At 43.0% G+C, this 24,346-nt stretch overlaps 1 protein-coding gene across 1 annotated transcript in view; it reads right to left on the reverse strand.

Annotated features, from left to right (window-relative positions):
* Positions 1-24,346, reverse strand: part of LOC138741543 (disks large-associated protein 2-like) — a 272,962-nt gene that overhangs the window by 83,160 nt on the left and 165,456 nt on the right. Inside the window, exon 2 of the mRNA XM_069895779.1 lies at positions 3,077-4,171. Within this exon, the coding sequence (XP_069751880.1) occupies positions 3,077-4,105 (1,029 nt within the window). The 5' untranslated portion in view covers positions 4,106-4,171. The remainder of the gene's footprint in view (positions 1-3,076; positions 4,172-24,346) is intronic.

Raw genomic sequence — 24,346 nt, forward strand, 5'->3', positions numbered from 1 at the left:
CTTATGAAGCCCGAGGAGCATAGAAATTTCTCTCAGAAGGTGGTGAATTTCTGAAATTCTCTATCATAGAGGGCTGGGGATCCCCCTGCATCATAAAAGTGGCAGAGAGAATCACTTAGGTCTCTTCCCCCCCCAATTCCATCCCCTGTCTTCTCTCCCCCCACCCCATAACCTGTCCTCTTCCCCTCCCCATCCCACCCCCTGGCTTTGTTATCTGAAGAGGGCACACACTATCCTTAAGGACCCCTACCACCCTTCAAAAAACCATCTTTAAGCAGCTCCTGTTGGGGAAGAGCGTATCAGAACCAGCACCACCAGGCTGAGGAACTGCTTCTGCCCACAGGCAGTGAGAATGCTGAAGGACCAAAGGCATTGCTTGCACTAATTGTCTGTGACTCTAATATTTACAACCAACATGTATTTACTATTTCTATATATGTATATTTGTCCTATGTATGCATTGCTTGTCTGTTTGTGTGTAATGTCTGGTTGTGTGTCTGTGTGTTTTGTACAGAGGACCGGAGAACACTTTATGGATTGTACTTGTGCAATCGGGTGATAATGAACTTGAACCTGATTTTCTCCTTAATTTTGACACATCTTTCCATCATTATCTCTTGATCATTTTCCCATGTGGCAATCTATGCCTGTAGTTCACCAACCTTCTTACCACACTTAGTAAATTCACATACATGAACAGTAAACCAAATTATCTTTTGAATCTTTCACTTTTCACTCTCATTGAACTGCTGCATGTCTAAAATTATATTAAAAAAACAGTCTGTACAGTTTTCTCATCTCAGTTTGGTTTTTTTTTGGCTCTAATTTTATCTTTGAACAACTTCTTCTCTCTGAGTCTTAAGCTTGACTGTTCTGCCCCTCAATGAAACAATCTTGTTATAATTAAGCCCATTGCCCTGCCTACTGACTTTCCCCATATCTTTGCCTTCGTAACTAAATCCATACCTTCTATTTCTAGCTTAGTTTTTTTTCTCTTCCAATTCTCTAAATTCCTCCCAAACCCAATTTTAACCATCCACAACAGCATAAACAAACTCCCTGTGAGGATAATCGTTGTGACACTGCCAATAAAATAAAACCCAGGAGCGTTAACAGACAACTGAAATTTAACCCATAAAGGGAACTTAAAGGCAAATGCCCAAGTTATCTGTCTCTAACCTTTGTGGGCTCCATTTCCTTTCCACCTCTACGATCTGATTTGCCAATACCTTGATTCATCTCCCAAACAACTAAGATTCTCTACTCTGCTTTCTTCAGCCTCAGAATAAATTATTCTCACATTTTTGGTCACCACTGTTCTATCTTCTCTGGATTTGGATAATTGACCCTCACCTAATTTGAATCACTGACACCTTTTCTCACAAGTAGCTTGGATCTTAAATGTCCAATTTGAGTGTTGTGATTATACCAAGGCTTCATCTATCTGGACCCGTAATATCTGTTCCATAATATCACAAAATTCTAGCTACTTGTGAACATGGCCCCTCCTATCTTCAGACCTTTTGTAACTAAATGATTTTCACCCATTTGGATCTCCTTGGAATTTCATCCATTTTTGTTGCCTTTGCTTTGCAGAAGTGCATTTGGGAATTCTCCTACCTTGAATAAATGCAAGGCAAAACACATTTGCAAAATATCCCGCATGATGTTTATGCAGTAAAGGGTCATGAATATTTTTCTCTTCATTACTTATCTACATTTGAAGGATACTTTTTAAAAAGGAAATTTACTACGTGATTAATTTTCAGTTCTGAGCTAAGAAACATTTGTCATCTCTCAAGAATGAAAATGAGCTTTGTTCCACAGGTAAAGTTGGATGCACAATTTAAAAATGTATTCAATACTTAAACCATACTGTCGGGAACCACACACATGCAATACTTATACCAAATTATGTTATTTGGCATAGCAATGTGTAAGCAATATTTAAAATTAATATTACATGTTATTTCAGTGTACAAAGCAATATATTCACAATACTTAACTGAAAAATAATTCTATCCATGCAAATAATAATTCTTCATTGAATTGTCAAGCTTGACAGGTCTTCTTTGTTTAACTCAAGCTACAATGCAAAGATTTGAAAAAAAAAAATAAAAATCACATTTTGGATCCATCCATATGTGAAGACCAAGCCAGCAACACTATTCAGAATTTTACATGACACTGTAGTTCACTGAAGTAGCCCACTTCAACATCCCACATACTAGCTGTGGACGTACACCCCAAAAATCTGGGTGAAGATTCTTGCTTAGAAATGAAAGCATAACTAATTTAAAATATTTGCTAGCTGGGATTAAAGATCTTTCTATGAATAATTTTACAATGGGAGGATATTGCATACTTGTAAGATTACTGCCAAGGGATCAAATATCCATTTTTTTGCACTTTAAAACTAATAGAAACATTTTTCCAAACTATAAACTTATAAATCTCCTCTTCCAGCAACACACAGCAAATAATCTATACACCTGAATACCCATCCATTCCATTGGAATATGTGTTTAGTGGCAGGATCATGTAGCAGGTGGTGGAAATGATGGAGGAGGATGTGTTAGACACGGAGGCTGGTGGGGTGGTAGGTGAGGACAAGGGGAATCGTGTCCTTGTTGCACGTGGGGACAGAGGGGTCCAGGGCAGCTGTGCGGGCCATAGAGAATATGCGGGTGAGGGCCAAGTTGATGCTGGTAGAGGGGATGCCACATTATTTGAAGAAGGAGAACATATCTGATGTTCTTTTTACGACATTCTCAACATCTGCAGACTTCCGTGTTTCACTGTGATGGACCCTGTCTTGCCTATGATAAGTGGCAGTGGGTTCTGAAGGGAGTTCTCACAACTACATTGTCTGACTTAATTCTGAAAGGTAGAAAGTCTGATTTTACTGTTCATCTACAGAGGATCCAAAAGTCACATTATGATCATTAATACAAATTGGAGTAATGTCATGCAAGATATTTACAAGACAAATGCAGTAACTTTGACCGAAAGATCCCTAACGTGCACGTTGATGCTGCAATTTGCTTCTAAGCCCAGCAAGTAGTTTACCACCTACCTGAAGATAGTGATAAGCTCTTTCTTGTGCCTTGATATCTTGTAGCATTGATGATTTGTCTTGGCTCAGGGCTGAGCTAGGATAGGCCTCTCTGGCTTGGCTTACTGTCATGGTGGACCATGCACTCCTTTTTGTGTGCTGTGAATCAGCCACCATTGGCATAGCTGCACAAGCTAAACATTTTCCCTCACTGCTGCTTTTTAAACTCTTCAGGGTCAAATCTCTGAAGGCACTTTCAATGGGTTCTGTACAGTACTGGGTGGCTTGATCCATAGAGTGCCTACTGGATCCAGCAGTCACCATATAACTGCTGTCACTTTCAAGGTTGTCATCTGAGCTCCACCAACCAGTTATCTTGGCTCTGTGCTTGGAGTCTGATTTGCGTTCCTTGCTTTTGCTCCTTTTTGTTGATCTTGACTGATGATGGTGATGGTGTTGGCGGTGCTGTTGGTGATGGTAGCTGTCTCCGCCTCTTCCCTCCACTTTAGTCCCGTTTAGGTTTCCTTTTGACGGGGCATCCAGAGAATGAGACTTGGCAAAAAGCTTCTGCACAGAATGAACCAGGTGTCGGATCCTGCTGGGGCTCTCACTGCGCTGTTCTGCTGAGCTGGCCCGTTGGTACTGGAGCGTGTGAAACCCGTCATGGTGGAGGGGTAACTGCTTCTCAAACTGGTCTAGCAGGTTGGCAGGTAGCCGGTTGATCTTGCTAGCAGTGTGGGTGGCAGCCATGCAGTCGTCACAAGATTCATACTGTGGGTTGTGGTGCATCCTGGGGAAGGTGCTGCTGGAGGACATCTGTTCATTCATGCTGACCGGTGCTGCAGCGCATTCAGGAGACATGGTGCTTCGCGACACGCAGTAGTGATGGTCCATCGAGCACGATTCCGTGGGGCTAAGCAAGTAAGACTGCCTCGGGTCTTGGCTGTGATGTAAATAATCATGGGAGTGATCCCCATCCTCAGACATACAATGGCACGTGTGTGCGGAAGAATGTTGTGACTGGCTCCGACTCCCATTATATCCCTTCATTGTGTTAATAAAGTGAGCAATTTCTCTTCATTCTTCAGGATCGTGCTGCATTGCCAATCTCGTCATCTGCAAAAGAACCAAAACCACAAATGAACAATGTTTCAAAAGTGGGACTAGGAGGGTGGGGATTTGTTACGGCATGGACTAGTAGGGCCGAACTGGCCTGTTCTGTGCTGTAAGTGGTTATATGGTTATAGGGTTAAGCAGCACAGTTCTTGAAACTTCAGAAAATGGCCCTGAAAAGCAGCAAAAAAAAAAAAAAACTGGGCTGAAATATACCAAAACGTTAAAGTATAATGAAAACACCCAAATCATGAAATTTCAATGGTCATCTTTACAATGTGATTTCACTGAAGATCTTGCTATCTCCACCAGACAGCAAAGGAACAGTTTAAGAGTTTCTAGCTTCATTTGACATTTACTGCTTGGCCACGTAGTGACTGTTCTAAGACCCTGAAGCAGAGGGTGGGCAGTGTTGGTAAGATCTTTTCAATCCACTTGAACATGTGAACAGTGCTGTGGGTAAATGTCCCTTCACATTGCTGTACCTCCTCAGGACTAAAATGAAGAATTCAGCTTGTCTTATATTCCTAATCACAAATCCATAATCTTTCTGTTTTACCAGCTGAGTCAAATTGATATTCACCAATAGTGAAGCATCTTGGAAAAATATTTAATCTTTGCTTTTGGCTGTCTGAAAGGTAACCTGGTGGAACAAATTGACATCCTTCATGGACAGGCTGCGTATGCGACAATCAACTAGAGTGGAGGGGATTGGATAATTCACCAGTCATTCAAGCCCAATGACAGCAGTGGCAGATGTGATTGAATGCGCACAATTTAAAGCAACAGCTCTTCATTTGCTGAATTGTTCTGGAGAAATAATCCTATTGTATCTCCTTTGCTATTTAAACAGACAATTTTACTGATTAGGATGGATTTGTTTGCTATGTAGTGAGTAATTTGTTTATGCCATAAGCCCTGCCCCAGCCCCAATTGAAGCAGAGAAAATCCAAACCTACTCCATAGACTCATCTAGAGAAGATTAAATGTGGAAATAAAATACAACAATGAATATTTCAGATCATGAAAAGAAGGCTTCCAAACCAAAACATTCACACTATTTTTCTCTCTGGCTGGTCTAGCAATCTCTGTTGTCCTTTTGAATCCCAACAATTGCAGTATCTTTTTTCTTTTGGATACGAAACCTGCAGTTTTCAGTGAAATAAATCAAAGTAGCTTTGCACTCTTTATATGAAAACTTTTGTTCAGAATTAGTTATGATACAGATCAAGATTCAAGGTTCCTTTTTTTTCATGGAATAATACATAATAATGTAATATAAATGATATACTTCAACTTTTGTGTCCTGTAAGACAGAGTTGCCTTGAGCTTTGCCCAGCACGCACCCCCCCCCCCATGCTAAGAGAAAGAGAAGCAAAACAGAATCCCTTTCAGACATTGCATGCCCGTGGATTCACCTCCAATGCTCCCACAATCTCTGCAGCCACACAGTCTCCTGTTCAAACCATTGGCAACCTGAGCTCCAGTGCAAACCTCTAATACAATCAGGAATCCTTCAATGCCTAAGGCCCTCCAGGAGCCCTTTCTTGCCCTCAGCACCCTCTCAAACCTTGGTTTCAATATCTGGTGCTCAAACCCATTTCCAATAGCCCATAGCCTGCATGGTCCCTTCAGCATATTGCTGGTGTGGTCATCTCCCAGTCAGGTCATCTCCATGCATTTCCTTCTCAATGGTGGGGATAGGGTGGGGGTACATTCTCCCCATTTATGGTGCCCTCCTCTGATCTGCTGCTCCTGTGGAGTATGCAACCCCTTACGGTATTCTGCACAACATGGGTGCTGCCATCTCAGTGGTTGCAGGATTTAAAGGGTTGCTTGAAGCCTTTATGGAGCTGTCGGCATTAGGGTCGACATTAGGACCCTGCTTAGCAGTGCTGTGATTCTGCTCCCCATTCTCCCAAGTCACCCAAGCTGAGGAGTCCCAGGATGTGAGGTTCAATCCCGACGGCTTCCACAAGGCCTTGTACAAGTTCTATACAAGAGGCTTGAGATTTATTTACTTTACCCTGAAACTGATGTAATAAAATTTATATTTGTGAAAGTGACAAAATTAATAAATTTTGTCCCTGAAGCTGACCCCCAACCAATGAGACCATGCCTGTTGTCAATTGTCAAAGTGGATAAAAATCAGTGAGAATAACCTTCTTACAAACTTTAATTAAGAATGGTCATAGAGCAAACAAGTTAGTGGAGTAGCAGTTACATTTCTGGACCATGGAATCTGAGGTTCAAATTTGAATCCATCCACGGCTGCAGGAATATTTAAATTGAAGGAATTAAATATATCTGGATTTTAAACAAAGCTCATTTCAGTGATGTTAACACTGGATTGTTGTAAAGACTGGCTCAAAGATATTATTTAGGGAGTCTTTAGTCACTTTTACACACCTGCTGAAGAGCAGAAAATTTCAGCTAATTTTCTGCTCCGGTCACAGTGTAAAAGTGTTGAGACAGAATTTATTATGTCAATTTCATCTTGTCATTTTTCCACTGGAACCCTACACATTTTTGACAGAGCAACTGCAGTGTAAAATGACTGCAGCAACTCTGGAAGAAACAGGCCTAATGAATACGACGTCCTCCCTTCGACAAACTCTACAACACAGGAAGGCTGTGTAAAAGTGCCTCAGTGTAAACGACCACATTGGGACATAAGTATACGGATTTTATTTTGAATAATTCCGACTTTTTTTGTGTAAAAATTTCAGTTGACTCCTGACTTACCAGGAGAATGTGGTTCATTCTCAGTTGCCTCTTCAATTCTGAAGTATTTAAAGCACAAAATAGACATTAAATACATAAACTGTTTTGGGATACAAGGGATGATTTGAAGTTCATTGCTCCTACGTATCCAACGTTCCAATGCAGGGAGACATTGCTTTGGAATGCTTTGTGGTAATTTTTATGTAACTTGGTCAAAAGTTACTTTTTCTTTTTCTGAAGACATTATTCTGCGTTAATGTTGACTGCAAATTCCATATAATGTGAAACAGAATAATTGCTGCATCTGATGCCATGATATTGAAAGTTAACAGTTTTGTCATGAAATAGGTGAAAAGCACTGAATAATGCAGCTTTGATCCATGATATTTTATGCACGGATCAAAGCTTCACTTTAAAGTGATCAGTCTACGCTGCATTTTCAGAATGAATATGTTAAAATCGAGCGTTTCTTTACTAAGGGACGTGACCTTCCGTATTTTCTAAATCACGTTGGTCATTTCTTTTGAGTTAAATCTCCTAACCTCAAGTTCAAGTTTAAGCACTTGATGCACGATCAATTGCTCAAAGACTGAAGTTGCCAAAACCAAAGGCTTTTATTTGCTAAAGGTGGACAGCATCTCCGTGTTGGTCGCTCACACTGACCTGGACTCGAACTGGGGCCAGGCTTGTGGCATGACAGCCTTTATGGGGAAGAAAGGGGCGGAGTCGCAAGCGGGCCAGTGAGACCAGGGTCAAACATAAAAGGTCAGTAATTTACATGGATAAATATAAACAATATTGGCTTCACCACTGTGACAGTGTGGGATCCTATCCCCTCTGTATATATTTGCATAGAGTGCCACTGATTGGCTGAGAGTGTGATGTGCCTTTTAGAGTGTTGGCTGCATTAGAAGGGACAGCAAGTCATGGATGTGGAGGGAGGGGCAGGGAAGAGATAGGTCTGAGTTACGATCACATATGTTTGAGGTTTCTGCAGGACTTGGGCAGAAGAGTTCCCTCATCAAGCAGTGGTGCACCCTGACAGAATTCCTTCAATGGTGCAACTGTTGAAGTTGTTGGGGGGGGGAAACAGGTGACCTGCTGAATTTACTCAGGCTTCTCAGGAAGGTACCGGTTAGCTTTTTTTGGGGGGGGGGGTCATCGCGTTGACACAGTTAGACCAGGACAGGTTGTTAGAGGGGTTTACCCCAAGCTGTTTTAGTGATGAGGGTATTGGATGGAGAAACAAGTTGAGGAGAGTGGACGATATCTCCATTGGTCCAATCCACCCATGAGTAAAGGCTTGTGTGAATAAAGCTCTCTTTCCACAGCAATGGTGATACTGATTTAATAGAACTGACACAGTGATTCACTGAACTAAAGCCCCACTGGGTGAAATGTTGCAGGGTTGCAGGTCAGGAAGGATGCAGGGTTAGGGGTTTCTAAATTTTCTTGAACTTGTATTAACTAGAGTGGGGGGGGGGGAGAAAATAATCAGGTCACCATTTGTTGCTTGCTGAGAGAAAAAAAATGATTGTAGAGGTTTCCTGCCAATCAAAAGGCACAAATCAATGCACAATGTCTCTTGATCAAATAATCTAAGACTTTCCAAGTTTGCACATAATTGGGCCGGGTGATTTAATAGGATGCTCACCATAAGCCCACTGCTGTCCACTGAAGGACTGGCCCAATTCTTGATGGCAGCCAGATGGGTCTATGGGATAAAGTAGTAACCAAAGAATATTTACAGACAAATTATGGGCTGTAAATCAATCATGGATATGAAAGTTACCAGACCTCATACGTTTCTTTTATTACAGTCCTCATGCACGTTAATAGCATGTAATGCTTAATCCTTGCCGACCGTTGATCGAGAAACCACTGGAGATCTCAATGGGATGTGTACCATTCTTTGTCTCATACCCAAATAAGGGGCAGCTGAGAAACTTCCCAAACTATTTCCCAGTCAATCATCTGAGAAGTGCATTTAGTTCAATTAATACAATAACCTTGCATTATATTCCACTTGCTTCTCAAAGTTGTGCAAGTCTAAAGCTCAGCATTATATTCCTCCCATGAGTTCATCTTTCTGACCATCCCCCTCAACTGAAGCCTCCTGCCTCTCAGTGCATCCAGGTGCAATGAAACACCGGAATGGAGTCTGCAGTCTTGGAAGGGAAGGCTGGCCATCATTCAATCTGAAATACAGAACGGGGCAGCTGATTTCGGACCAGAAACAAAGGCAATTACCAGCAGTTAACCCCTCAGTTGCTGATCCAAAGGTTGGATAATCCAGTCAACTGATTGCTGGCACCTTTTGCTGAGTCGGACACAGACACCCCAGTTGTTCCATGATTTTACCTGGGCATGGCATTCTGGCATTCAAACCTGTACACCAACAAGAGGCCATTCCCTTCAGAAACATGAATTAAAAAAAAAATTGTAATGATTCCATGCATTTTCTTTAAATATTTCAAGATCGAACCAAGTGTGTTGAATTTTAATCAAAGAACAATTGATATTAGAGCAAGTCTTTTAGCAGTCTCCTCACAAGAGGTGGCTATTGATTGGTATGTATTGCCATGGCTGGATAGCTAAAGCAATCGGAGGTTCATCTTTTATAGGAAAATACTTTAAGTTTAAATGAAAAGTAAAATTGCATTTACTGCACTGTAGAGACTGGTCCTGACCATTTAAACCCAGAGCAGCCAATTATGGCCCAAATTAACCTACAACCCCATATGTTTTGGAGGGTGAGAGGAAACTGGAGTACCCAGAGGAAACCCACACAGACATGGGGAGAATGTACAAACACCTTATAGACAGGTTTCAAAGCCAGGTGGCTGGCACGGTAATATCTAACTGCTGCCCTAACCTTTTCACCTAAATTCATTATCAACACACAGGCTTAAATGTAATGTGAACTGTAAAGTTGGCTGCATTGCTAATAAAACTTTACCTTCATTGTGGGCAATTTTAAAGTTAAACATAACATGGTTACTGGCCCTTCCTGCCCACGAGCCCATGCCGCCTAATGACACTCAATCGATCTACAACTCTGGTAAGTTTTGAAGAGTGGGAGGAAATCGGAGCACCTGGAGGAAATCCACACAGCCACGGGGAGGGCCTACAAACTCCTTACAGACAGTGGTAAAACACGAAAATCTGTAGACAACATAATTGAAGTAAGACTGGAGATACTCAGCAGGTCAGAGAGTGTCCTTTATATAGCAAAGGTAAAAGTACATAACCGATGTTTTGGGCTTGAGCCCTTCATCAAGGTAAGGAAAAACATCAGCCGGGGTCCAAACAAAAATGTAAGGGGGTGTGGTCAGAAAGGCAGAAGGCAAGAGGTGGAGAAGGGCATGGGAAACAGCAGCGATCAAGGGGTGGAGACCTGCTTTCCTCTTCACCCTCCCTCCTTCCCTTCCCAGTTCTCTTTCCCTTCACATAGCAATCCCTCTTCCCCTTGATTGCTGCTGTCCCCTCCCTCCTCCCTCCCCTTACTCCTCCCTCCCCTTACTCATTTGCGACCACACCTCCCTCCCCTTACTCATTTGCGACCACACCTCCCTCCCCTTACTCATTTGCGACCACACCTCCCTCCCCTTACTCATTTGCGACCACACCTCCCTCCCCTTACTCATTTGCGACCACACCTCCCTCCCCTTACTCATTTGCGACCACACCTCCCTCCCCTTACTCATTTGCGACCACACCTCCCTCCCCTTACTCATTTGCGACCACACCTCCCTCCCCTTACTCATTTGCGACCACACCTCCCTCCCCTTACTCATTTGCGACCACACCTCCCTCCCCTTACTCATTTGCGACCACACCTCCCTCCCCTTACTCATTTGCGACCACACCTCCCTCCCCTTACTCATTTGCGACCACACCTCCCTCCCCTTACTCATTTGCGACCACACCTCCCTCCCCTTACTCATTTGCGACCACACCTCCCTCCCCTTACTCATTTGCGACCACACCTCCCTCCCCTTACTCATTTGCGACCACACCTCCCTCCCCTTACTCATTTGCGACCACACCTCCCTCCCCTTACTCATTTGCGACCACACCTCCCTCCCCTTACTCATTTGCGACCACACCTCCCTCCCCTTACTCATTTGCGACCACACCTCCCTCCCCTTACTCATTTGCGACCACACCTCCCTCCCCTTACTCATTTGCGACCACACCTCCCTCCCCTTACTCATTTGCGACCACACCTCCCTCCCCTTACTCATTTGCGACCACACCTCCCTCCCCTTACTCATTTGCGACCACACCTCCCTCCCCTTACTCATTTGCGACCACACCTCCCTCCCCTTACTCATTTGCGACCACACCTCCCTCCCCTTACTCATTTGCGACCACACCTCCCTCCCCTTACTCATTTGCGACCACACCTCCCTCCCCTTACTCATTTGCGACCACACCTCCCTCCCCTTACTCATTTGCGACCACACCTCCCTCCCCTTACTCATTTGCGACCACACCTCCCTCCCCTTACTCATTTGCGACCACACCTCCCTCCCCTTACTCATTTGCGACCACACCTCCCTCCCCTTACTCATTTGCGACCACACCTCCCTCCCCTTACTCATTTGCGACCACACCTCCCTCCCCTTACTCATTTGCGACCACACCTCCCTCCCCTTACTCATTTGCGACCACACCTCCCTCCCCTTACTCATTTGCGACCACACCTCCCTCCCCTTACTCATTTGCGACCACACCTCCCTCCCCTTACTCATTTGCGACCACACCTCCCTCCCCTTACTCATTTGCGACCACACCTCCCTCCCCTTACTCATTTGCGACCACACCTCCCTCCCCTTACTCATTTGCGACCACACCTCCCTCCCCTTACTCATTTGCGACCACACCTCCCTCCCCTTACTCATTTGCGACCACACCTCCCTCCCCTTACTCATTTGCGACCACACCTCCCTCCCCTTACTCATTTGCGACCACACCTCCTTCCCCTTACTCATTTGCTCGGATGCCTGCCGACATTTTTCCATACCTTGAAAGGCTAAAACCTGAGACGTGGGTTATGTACATTTACCTTTGCTATATAAAGACACTGTTTGACCTGCTGAGTGTCTCCAGCAATGAGTATTTTTCCTTACAGGCAGTGCTGGAGTCAGACCCCTGTCATTGGTCCTGAAGCAGTGTTGCACTAACCACGTAACCCACACTAACTGCTATGATAACCATGTTGGTAAAGCCAGCATTCATGATACATTATTCATGGTCCTCAAACTGAAAGACTTACAAGGCATTACAGAGGACATTTAAAAGCCCACATTGGCTATGTGTCTGCATGTAACTGCCGGAAGGCTGAACGGATTCAAGATGACTAGATTTAGTGAGTCCGATGAGTTTTTAAGGAAATTTTTAAAGTTTGATAGCCCACATTTTAGATTTTAAAATTTATTTAAATAACAAAACTCTGCAATGCCACCATTATCCATTAAGTGATACAAAATGCTGCAACTGACAGCAAATTGGTGTCTCGATTCAATGACCAATTGGTCATCCAAAGTAAGTTTTGAAGAAACAGTATTGATTTTCAAAACACAAAACCTTTCCTACACAAAGGATCAGGGGCTAAAAAGCAACTTCATGAATTTTTAAGCAGATAACTAGATAAAAAGGTCAACTCAAGAACAATATTTCTGGGACTGAGATGCAAACTAATATGAGGATCTACAAGGATAATAATTGATCCAGTGTTGGAATTAAATTCTGCTTACAGTCAAGGAGAAAGTTTGCAGAATTACAGAAGAATCAGTCCGAGTGATAGAGCAATCAAAGCTTTCTCTGTACGGATGAGCTTTATTAAATTGGAAGGTGGGGAAGAGGCTACAATTACAACTTGGAAGAGAATGGTTTTTGTTTCAATAATTCCTCCAACCATGACAACTTATGTCCCCAAAGAGTTAGTTTCAAGAATGAGTTTACTCTATAAAATTTCAGAGGACTTGAAAGCTATTGCCATTAAGATACGATTCGTGAGAGACCCAAAATTTTTGTTATCTATTTTAGCAAGTAACCACCAAGTCAGTTTGCCAAAACTTCCTTTCCGCTCTTTGAATCTCCATCTGCAATCTCCTATGTTGCTCTAAAGATCCCCAGTATAAACTTGAGAGATTGCACCTTACCTCCCATCTGGTGGTACAATGCACCCCGAGAATCAATATGGTATTTATAATTTCAGATAACATTCTTTTCTTCTTTCTTTACATGGATATATCTGTACATTTTTCAGTTTAATATATTTCTTTCTAGCTCTCCGTTTCTATTTTCTGGTTTCCGAAGCAATTGTTACCTTGGCAACATTGGGGTCTGCATCCTATCACAGACATTGCGTTTGTTCTCTTTACTCTCCCCTCTCCTCAACTTAAAATACTCTATTTTCTCTCTTTTCCAGCTTTCAGGAAGGATCCTTGACCCAAAACATTAACTGTTTCTCTGGCCATGGATGCCACTTGACCTACAGTTTTTTTGGACATATATTTAAAATTGAATTAAAAAAAACTCCATGGAAGGGTTTAGGATATAAAAAGGTGCATGTCTGTTAGAATATGGAGCCTTTCAGAGTCACAAAGGTGATGTTTTAATTTTTCATGGCAAAGGACATGCCAGAAGGAGCTATTCAAGTAAATATTCACAAACCATTGCTGGTTTCTTTATTTGTTACTTCAATAGAAGCAATCTTCTAAATGATCATTCCGTAAACTCACCGCTTGCCCACTTTTATCCAATAAGCAATGAAAGGGAAATGAAAAGGCCCCAGCAGACAAATTAAATAAACAGGGAAGAAAAGCAGCAGTCTTTTTTATTGAATTATCTATCACCTTGTTTGATGTCTGGCACATTCTCCTAGTAAAGGCCTTGAACTATTATATATGGTTCCAGGCACTGATTATTACTGTTTGCAGCTTATTGTTCACAGGGTGAACCCAAGGTTGGTCAATTTACAATTATGATTTTTAAAAAAATATAAACACACAGAAATAAAGGAAAAATTCAGTTAAAAAAAACATTAGCATACTTACCTCCAGAGTGGTCATTTACACAGTACTTTTTACACTGTCTTCCTGTGTTGCAGAGTTTGTCGGAGGGTGGTCGCCGTATTCATTAGCCCAGTTTCTTACGGAATCCCTGCGGTCAATTTAGACTGCAGCCACTCTGTAAAAATGTGTAGCGGTCTTGGTGGAAAAATTCCAGGATGGAATTTAGCAAATAAATTCTGTCAGGACATTTTTATACCGCCAGCGGAGCAGAAAATTTGTGGAAATGTTCTGCTTCTCAACGGCTGTGTAAAAGTGCCTAATGATTTAATTGATCACCTTCCTGGACAGTATCACAATGAAGGTAAAAGAGAGCTGTGTAGAACAGGTACCATGCATGACCAACATGTTATGAAGAGAGCACAATTCAGCTGATGTAGTATACATTTTTTACATGCTTTATGTCAATTGTTGAAGCATTTTGAATTAACTTTGGACAAACATTTGCAAGACATAACGAAACAATTTTCACGTATGCCAGCTTTATGTCAGAGAATGGTAATTAGCATTGAGTGAGATGGTTATTAATTTCAAGCTCCATGACAAAGACTTAAAATCTTAATCAACTTCAACACTTCACTGTGTCTTACTGTGGGAATTCTGCAATGTTGGAAATGGTATTATTCAGAAGAAGGATTAATTCAAGCTTCCATCTGCTCTCTTGGGTTGGTGTAAAATTCCATAGCACTCTTTGAAGAGAAGAGAGATTTTCCCAGATGCCATTTATCCATCAATTAACACCAGAAGAACAAAAGACTATGATCATTCATTTGCTGTACTTTGAATAAGAGATTAAGGGATGTCCTATGGGTGTAAAGGGACTATGTCAAGGCAAACTGTTCCTTAAAAGAAATCTCCAAGCAGACATTTAACAATAGCCCATTTCTACTTTCAGGAATGTTAAAGTTGCCATTATTAAGAAGGCTTCCTCCACATAAAGTGACCTTGATCTTGAATAAAGCCCAATTTCCAATCCCTGCCACATATCAAACCCAATTTGTTCAGCCTCTCATTAACTGAAACACTCAGCTCTAGCAACATCCTGGTACATGTGGTCTGAATCTACTCCAGTTCAGTCACATCTTTCTTAGAATGTGGCCATCAGAACTGTACTCCAGCTACAACCTGACCATTCTTTTATAAACTTGTACCGTATTCTCCCTGGCATCATACCTTATGTCCTGGGGGCCTCTCACAGCTTCACTGAGAGTCCAAGCACACACACCTTCCTCTGCATACAACATGGCCTCCAAGCTATATTCAAAGCACACAGGAAGTAACAAAGAGAGACAGGAAGTTAACCCCTCCCAGCCTCACTTTAAAAACAGCTCACAGTGCCACCCTTCTACCCCCCCCCCCCTTAGAATGAAACATGCCCAAATATAAAGAACAATGGGGTCATTCCTAAAACTTGTAATAACATTTCAGAAACACTTTAAAAATATAAAAACATCCAAAAAAATGTGGCAGATTCCACATTCAGTCTACTAAAGAAAACTGTCAAATCGAAGATTTAGTCTGTCAGGTTTGTGAGTGTGCTGTGATCTACACACTACCTCCGATGACTTAGCAGGCACTGCTCTGGCAAAGTCACTCGGTAACACTTTTCCACAATGACTTTGCCAGAGAGAGTCTCACCATTGGAAACTCCACGGAACAGTCTGCCACTGTGTATGCATGAACACAAGTGCCCATGGTCCATCCGTCAGTCAGCTTAACAACATAAGAGACAGGCCCACTCTCCTTAAGAATAACTCCGGGTAGCCATTGCTGATCTCACAAAAACATTGGCGTCTGGTTTTAACTGTTTTTCTCGCTCACGTTGATCGTGTGTTCCCCACCCCCCCCTTCTGCTTTTCCTGCTTTCTCTCCACTCTTGCCTTCGAGTCCGGGTACAGCACATCCAATCTTGACTTGGCCCATCAGCATCTCCGCTCGAGTGCATGCAGTTGTAGTCTGCAGCGTAAGGCGGTATTTAAACAAAAAATGTGAAAGCCTGATGCTGAGAGAATCCCCTGTCATCCTCTTCAGGCCTTCCTTCACAGCTGGGTGGAAAAGGGGCCGTCCAAATGTGATGAATGCCATTTGGCTGCCAGAACTCAATGAACAGCTCACTGGTAAATGTCGGGTCAGTATCAGTGTCCAGAGTGTCAGGCCACCCCTGGACTGCAAACACTTCCCTGCGTTTGACCATGGTTGAGTGGGCTGTAATGTTGCCCATGATGTGAGCTTCTATCCACCATTACTAGAAATCTGCCCCATAAAAGGGCCAGCAAAGCCCAAATGTAGCCTAGACCAGGGGTGGTCTGGCCATTCCCATGGGTGCAAGGGAGCTTTTGGTGGAATTTTCTGATTAATCTGACATAGCGTGCATGATTTTACCTTGTTCTCCAGATCCTGATCCATTCTTGGCCACCAGACGTAGGATCTTGCAATGCTTTTCAATTGAGACACCCCTGGATGAGTCTCATGAACTTCCTCCATAAATTTTGAATGGCCAAGGAGAGGGATGATGGCCCTCACTCCCCCCCCCAGAAAATACATCCATCCTGCAGACTCAATTTTGTCTTACGTTTTGCATAAGGCTTCAGTTCCTCTCCTTTCACGATACTGGGCCATCCTTGTAAAAAGAGAAGTCTTAACTTGAGATAGGACTTGATCCCACTCTGACCACTGCTTTATCTGAGTTGCCTTTACAGGTGTCTCTGACAGCCTTTCCAATGAAAACACCGTCTCTGGAGGCACATATATGATGCCTCAGGTAAAGGTAGATGACTCAGCGTATCGAGATTTGCATTATCCCCACCTGCTCTGTATTTAATAGGGTACTTGTAGGCTGATAATGTGAGAGCCCAATGCTATATCCTAGCTGAGGCTAGCAGTGGGATGCATTTGGTCTCACTGAACAGTGGTTTATGATCCGTATTAATTGTGAATGCACATCCATAGGGGTACTGATGAAACTGTTTGACCAGACCTCCTTTGTCTAACTGTGAATATCCCTTCTCAGCAGCTGTTAGGGTATGTGAAGCAAAACCAATAGGTTTCCCTGAATGGTCCTCCATTACATGTGAGAGATCTGCCCCTACTCCACAAAGTGAGGGCTCACATGAAAGGGTGATCTCCTTATCTGGGTCATAGCGAACCAGCATCTTTGCTGAGTGGAGGAGTTCTTTTACATTCTTGAAAGCTTCATCCTGCTCCTCTCCCCACTGTCACTTGGTGCTATTACAGCTTGTACAGTGGGGCCAAGACCCTGAAGAGGTCAGGAAGAAATTTTCCATAATAATTTACCATGCCCAAATATGATCTAAGTTCCGTGACATCCTTTGGGCTTGGGGCCTCCTTGAGAGCTCTCACTTTTCCCTACATAGGACAGAGCCCCTCAGCTGTGATCTTGTGTCCCAGGTAGGTCACACTTGGTGGGAGGACGCATGTTTGTTGCATTTCAATTGCAGCCCTGCATCTGAGAGCCTCTTCAACACCTGTTCCAAGTTAGCCAGATGCTCCACGTCCGTGACCAAAAAAAAATCATACAAATACACTGCCATATGCGGAATCCCCTGCAGCAAGGTGTCCCTTGTCCTTTGGAAAATGGCAGGGCTGGACGCCACGCCAAACACCAGGCGATTGATTGTGACCTACTCCTTTGAATCCTTGTGGAGCCCCAGCTGTTGGTAAGCATGGCTTATGTCCAGCTTTGTGAATAGCTTAGCCCCTGACAAGGTCACAAACAGGTCATCCACCCATGGAAATGGGTACTCCTCCAGCGTAGAGACCTGATTTAACGTAAATTTATAGTTCCCACAAATCCTCACCATTTTGTCTGCCTTCAAAACTGGAACAATGGGAGCCACCACCTTGAAACTGGACGGACAAAATGATGCCCAACTGCTGTAAATGTTTCAGCTCCTCCTCGACCTTGTCTTTCATGGTGTGGGGCACCACCCTGGGCTTAAAATATCATGGTGTGGCCTCAAGGTCAACACCGAGTTTCACTGTCATGCCATTCAATGTGTCCAACTCATCCCTGACAATGTCACTGAACATCCTCCGCCATGTGTAGATACTTAAGTTCATGCCAGTTGAGCCAGATTTTGCAAAGCCCATTACGGCCCAAAAGACTGGGCCTGCTACCCTTAGCTATCACCAGCCTGGCTTCTGCCTTCTGATCCTTGGTTGAAATGTGCACATATAACACCCTTAAATTAGGTATGGGCTTCCCCGCATAGGTCCTGAGTTTGAGCTTTCACTCTCTGATGGGAGGCAGGTTGGACCCCCATGTCCTCCTGCAGGCCTCCTCGCTGATGACTGATGGTGTGGCCCCTGAATCATTCTCAAACTTAATATCCTTTCCTCTGACAGTGAGTGTAGCAGAATATGGACAGGTGGTTCCTCATCTGTTTCCATTCCAAACAACTTGTAAGCACACGCTGTCTCTTCATCTGCTTCTTCTAGGTAGTGTGTGGGTGCCTGAATCCTTGAGTTTTCCTCTGCCCAGGCTTAACTTTACCACTTCTTAGGTAAATGTCCCTTTTTGCTGCAACCATAAGCAGTGTCTTTGAATTTGCACTCATTTGCTTAGTGCGTCCCTCCACACCGAAAACATTCCACCCGCATTGCCTGTATACCAGTCTCCCTCCTGACTTGGTGCACTGCCCCCCTCCCCCCCCACCCTGAGTCCTTTCTGGATATTCTTGGCATTATTTATAGCCATCTCCATGCCTTGGGAAATCTCTTGGGCTTTCTTGAAAATCAGCGAAGGGGTTTCCCTCATCAAGCAGTATTGTATGACATCATTATTAATGCCACGGAGCATATAATCCAATACTACCTTCAAATCACTGTGCTCTGATAGCTGCCGAAGCTCAGTCACAAAATTGGCCTCAGACTGACCTGGCTTCCTTAAAAGGCTGTGAAACTGCAACCATTGGACTATCACAGAAGGTTTCGAATTGTGGTAGTTCCCCACAAGCTTGACCAGTTCATCAAATGGAATTTCCCCCAGTTTCCGTGGTGTGGCTGAGTTCCTTATCAACGTGTAAGTCCTTGCCCCACACACACTCAGGAGAATGGAGCACTTCTTAGCCTCCTCCATAATTCCTTTAGCACAGAAAAAAGTGTCCCAACTTTTCTTCATACGCCCGCCAATCCTCATTTCCTTCCACAAATTTACTAACAATCCCAAATGGAGCCATCTAAAACACACAGCCCTAGTTCAAAATGGGTTGATACTTCCTCAAAACCAGTTCACCTCATCATCAAAAATATGTGGTAACTTCTACTTTGAGAAAAAAACCCTCGACAACTTCAAGTTCAAAAGAACAACTTTATCTGGAGCAGCAAAACCATATACACACATACACCCACACACAGAGGCTTGTCTTCTTCCTCTGTTGTGTCTCCTCTGAACACAGCGTTCCCTCCAAGTTCTAGACAAGGCACACAGGAAGTAAAGAAGACAGACAGGAAGTAAACTCTCCCAGCCTCACTTTAAAAACATTAACTTCCTGTTCCAATGTTTGTTTCAAATGCAGCTTTTTCTGATAGAATGAATGTACAGGCAAGGACGAGCATCAGACTGCTGGTGGAGGAATTAGGTGCTCAGCCAGGCTGTTGTGTGAGATTATGTGAGGTTGTTGAGCTCACATTACAACAAAAGGTCCATCTTCCCCTTATTAATGATTAGTACATCCAAGATCATAATCTTTTCTCACCTTTGCTGCTGGCACTAATTGCCCTAAGCCCAACAACTTGCTGGTCAGTCCTTCCTGCCCTCCAAATCCATAGTTAGCTCACAAATTTTCAGCTTCCAAAACCCAAGTTCCTCACTATCCCCTTCCTTTAATCCTGACTCCTACCTTGCAGTAATGATCTGACAGTTCCCGGCTCGATTGCATCTCCCTCCCTGCCAAAGCTCCAACAACGATGAGCCCATTTCCAATCCCTTTCTTCCAAAACCTCAGACAACCGCCTGATGAGGCACTTAATCCCTCCACCTTCCGTCTGAAACCCCTCTCCCCCTACCCTCACAATGATATGCCAATCCCTACTCTCAAGTGCACACCACATCCAACCCACAATATGCTGAACTGCAAACCTGTCCTCTATCTCCTACCCCTATTCCCCTCATTAACCTCCTTTCCGCTCATCCCTTCCAAACCCACCCTTGCCTGCACATTTATTCCATCCGACAAGGCTGCATTTGAAACAAACATTGGAGCATGAAGTTAATGTGTTGATCTGCATCACTTGCTCATAGCCTGCAACTTATTGAATGATTAATATTTAAAGAATAATCCATTCATCTCTCTTTAATTTCCAAGAAGAATATAATACCCCAAGTGACTAAAAATACCTGGAAACAATCAGTGACTTTTAATCTTTTGGGAAATATAATTTGCTAATTGCTTCGAGCCTTCCAACACAATGCACCACATCTGGTGACTGTGTGTTAAATCACTGCTAAATCAATACTGTAACCTGACCATTCACCTGAGTCGGAAATCTCTTGGCTTCACTTGCCAAACTCTGACTTTGGAATTTTAATGATGTCCTGTATATTTTCTCAATGATTCTAATAATGCAGGTACATGAAAGTACTGGCATCAATGGCACTAATTACAACACGTTAAGTGGCTTGATGGAAATTATCCCCTTTCTTTGGAGATACAGAACTAGAGGCGACAAATGTAAGTGAGAATCATCTTCCTGGCAGAGGAAGATTTGAATCGCAGCCCATCTGTTCTGACTGACAGTGTAGTTTATGCTGGTATATGTGTGTGCCTTCCTTTGGCTTCAGGGAAGTTGGGCTCTGGGACCAGTGGGGAGAATGCATTCATTCTTTCCATTCCTGACTGTTTTCTCATTAACTTGTAGGGAAACTCTTCATCCTGCAGTTGGAGTAAGAACCACTCAGGGAAGAGAGGAAAGCAGCAAGCACTATCTCAAATCCAAAGCACAGAGGTAATAATGCACCAAGTGCTACAAGACAAAATAATACAGTGCGAACTAGAATTCAGAAGAATGCAGATGCTGGGATCTCTAGCTGAACACAATCTGCTGGAGACCCTCAGTGAGTAAAGCACTCATTCCATACTGAATGGGTGTTGTTTCATGCTGAGAGGTTAACCATCCTTTCGGTCCAACTGTTACTGTTCAACCCGCTGAGGGCCTCCAGCAGATTGTTTTCAGCTGGAACTCACAACTGCTGTGCAACTTGATCTGATAGAACACCATATAAAATAATTGTATCAAAATATAATGGGATCAAGGTTATTTGGGGCTGCAAGACAATGATGGGGACATAAAAATAAATACGTCTTGTTTGATATTTGTACTTGGGTGGAGATGGTACAAGTGAGATTTTGGCTCAAAGCCCTTTAGGAGTTTTTACATCCATTTTTAATACCTGATAAGCAAACAAAGTGGGTGTAGTTAATCAATAATATCGATTTCTGCTCACACTAACCATTCGAGACTCTTATTCATGAAACAATATTTATTTATTTATTTGGTCTTGATGAAATGCAAATGTCCTGCATAGATATTGGTTTGTGTGTTATATCTGTGTGTTTTGCACTGAGGGCCAGAAGTCGTTGTTTCACTGGGTTGTAGTTGTATAACTAGATGTCAATAAACTTGACTTGAGGTATTTCATTTAAATTGTAATTTTGACATACAGCATGGTTACAGGTCCTTTTGGCCCATCAGTCTGTGCTACCCCAATTAAACCCATTGACCTACAACCCCCAGTAAGTTTTGAACAGTGGGAGGAAACTGGAGCCCCCGAGGGAAAACCCACGCGGACACATGGGGAAACATACAAACTCCTTACAAACAGCATGGGATTCAGACCCTGACCCTGATCACTGGTGCTGTAACAGTGTTTTTCCAACCGCTATGTTAACCATGCCACCCAAACTGCCCATATAGAGCAAGAAGATCCATCTGTCCGATACCAGCAAAGCCCATTGGTTCATTCTTCATTCCCTAGACATCATTACTTATATATAATTTCTGGCACCACATGGATCAATTGCCATGACCAAATTAACTTGGTGCTTAGGGATGCTATGCTAAGTTTATGTGATTAACAGAAATCAATGTGAAAGCATGATTAGCCAAGGCAAGTTTGTGTCAAGTATTGTGTGTCTGATAATTTCCACAGTGGTAAAGTCTACATTGAGAGAGCGCACTTCCCAAAGGAAATCTTCCTTCCTTTTCTGTTTTATGAAGAATAAAGGGATGATGTCAGCAGGTTGGGCTGAGCTAGGGACACTCACATTCACCGTTAATCTGCTGCCCACACCTACAAAGGTGGGAGAAGGCTCAGATAGTTTTTGGCTCAGTAGACAGCCGATCACAAGGTTGGTAGGGCTGACTCCGAGAGAAACAACAGGCCTTAGCCTATACTGTCTACTTCAGGTATCCTGATGGGAGGGGTGGTGAGACTCTAGCCATCCCATCTCCACATGAACATTTCAGTGACCCCCATCTCTTGAATTGATCATTGAAAAAGTCGGTATCAATTCTGCATTCCTGCATTTCATCATTAATCTTGCTTGCTACTTCCACATGTTAGTGATGGATTTTTGCTAGAAATGTTCTACACTATTTGGAGAAAAATATTAGGAACTCAAATGCATGTATTTATCAGGAGATGATCAGAACCCTTTAGATTCTCTCAAAAGCAGCAAATACCCACTCACTGTTACCTGCAAGAGGTTCTGAATCTCTGCATTGTATGAGCTTTGTGTTAACATATACTGCACACACTGATTGGAGGTTCCAGATTTGGAATGTTTGGTATATTTCTGTATAAATCTGTAAATAAGCCATATGAGTATGTGCTGTAATGGCATTACAAAACATGTAAAATTTTCACTGAGCAATTGGTACTCACACATGACAAAGCCGAGATTACCCTTGCACTGAAGCCCTGGGTGCTTTTCTGAGATTATTATAGATAAAACTTACGAGCACTACAGGACAAGTTCACTATCATGTTCAAATATATTATAATCGGCAAGAAAGTCCGTTGTCTACCCTTCAAGAATATCACCCCTCGAATACATGGAGCAAAATCATTTCAAATTAATTCTTTTGATCACTGAAAGAAATAGACATGTTGAAACACCACTTTGATAATAAACACCACGTGTGAAAGAATTTCTCGTGCTTTTGTTTCCAATGAGGTAATTCAATGCAAAATCTCATAAAAACTTCTCTTCCTTCTGGTTCTCTTGAGTGTGAGGCTCAAAAGGTGCTGTACCTGCGACAGATTTGAGCTATTGGCCTTTACCCAGAAATTTAGTTACCTTTGATTATGGCAAAATTCCAAAAGCAGGCAGAGAGTGTTGTAAACAGGATAGAGTCGTAGAGCCACACGGCACAAAACAGGGCTTCAGTACATCATGTCTGTGATAATGATTAACCACATATTTGCACCAATCCTACATTAATCCAACTTAATATTCTGTCCAGATTCTATCACTATTTTACACACTTGGGGAAATTTACAGTGACCAATTAACCTACTAAACGCTTTGGGGAAGTAGAGGTAACTGGAACACCCCGAGTCACAGGGTTGACGAGCAAACTCCACACAGACAGTGCCAAAGGTCAGATCTCTGACTCTGTGAGGTAGTGGCTTTACCCTTCAGTGCTTTTTCAAAATTTTAAACATTTTGTGATGGTATTGCTATATTTAACTTGTGGGAAAATAATATCCAGAGGAGTTTACAAAAAACAATCTTTCTTTCTGAATTACAACTTCCCCTCTACATTGTTAACCAAGCCCTTGATAGCGACTCATTCATTTGATGGTCCTCTGCTCTCGGAACAAGGATAGAGTTTCTCTGGTCCTCACTTTGCACTCTACCAGCTCTGCATTCAATGTATTCTCCACAGTTACTACCACTTTTGAAGACATTCCACCACTAGATGCATCTACCACTCCTCTCCTTTCAGCATGTTCAGTTCCCAACATGGCCTCCTGGTCCACTCTTCCATATCCACCAACCACCCCCATTCTCAAGGCATGCTTTATGCAACTGCAGCTGACACTTGTCCACCATTCAGGAGGGATTCATTTGTACTTCTTCCAATCTACTGCACTGTACTTGATATGGACATCACAGCCCACCACGTTGGAGAATCCAAACACTTGTCTACAATGGTCAGGGCACTAAATCCAGGAGTGGGAATGTCATGTTCCAGTTGTACAAGATGCTGGTGAGACCACACTTGAAGTATTGTGTGCAGATATGGTCACTCAGCTAGAGGAAAACATGATAAAGCTGTAATGGGTGAAGAAAAGATTGTTGAGAATATTACCAGGCCAGGCATGGTAGAATTTTTAGGATAAACT

This window comes from Narcine bancroftii, chromosome 8 (assembly GCF_036971445.1).
Source record: "Narcine bancroftii isolate sNarBan1 chromosome 8, sNarBan1.hap1, whole genome shotgun sequence".
Lineage (NCBI taxonomy): Eukaryota > Metazoa > Chordata > Chondrichthyes > Torpediniformes > Narcinidae > Narcine > Narcine bancroftii.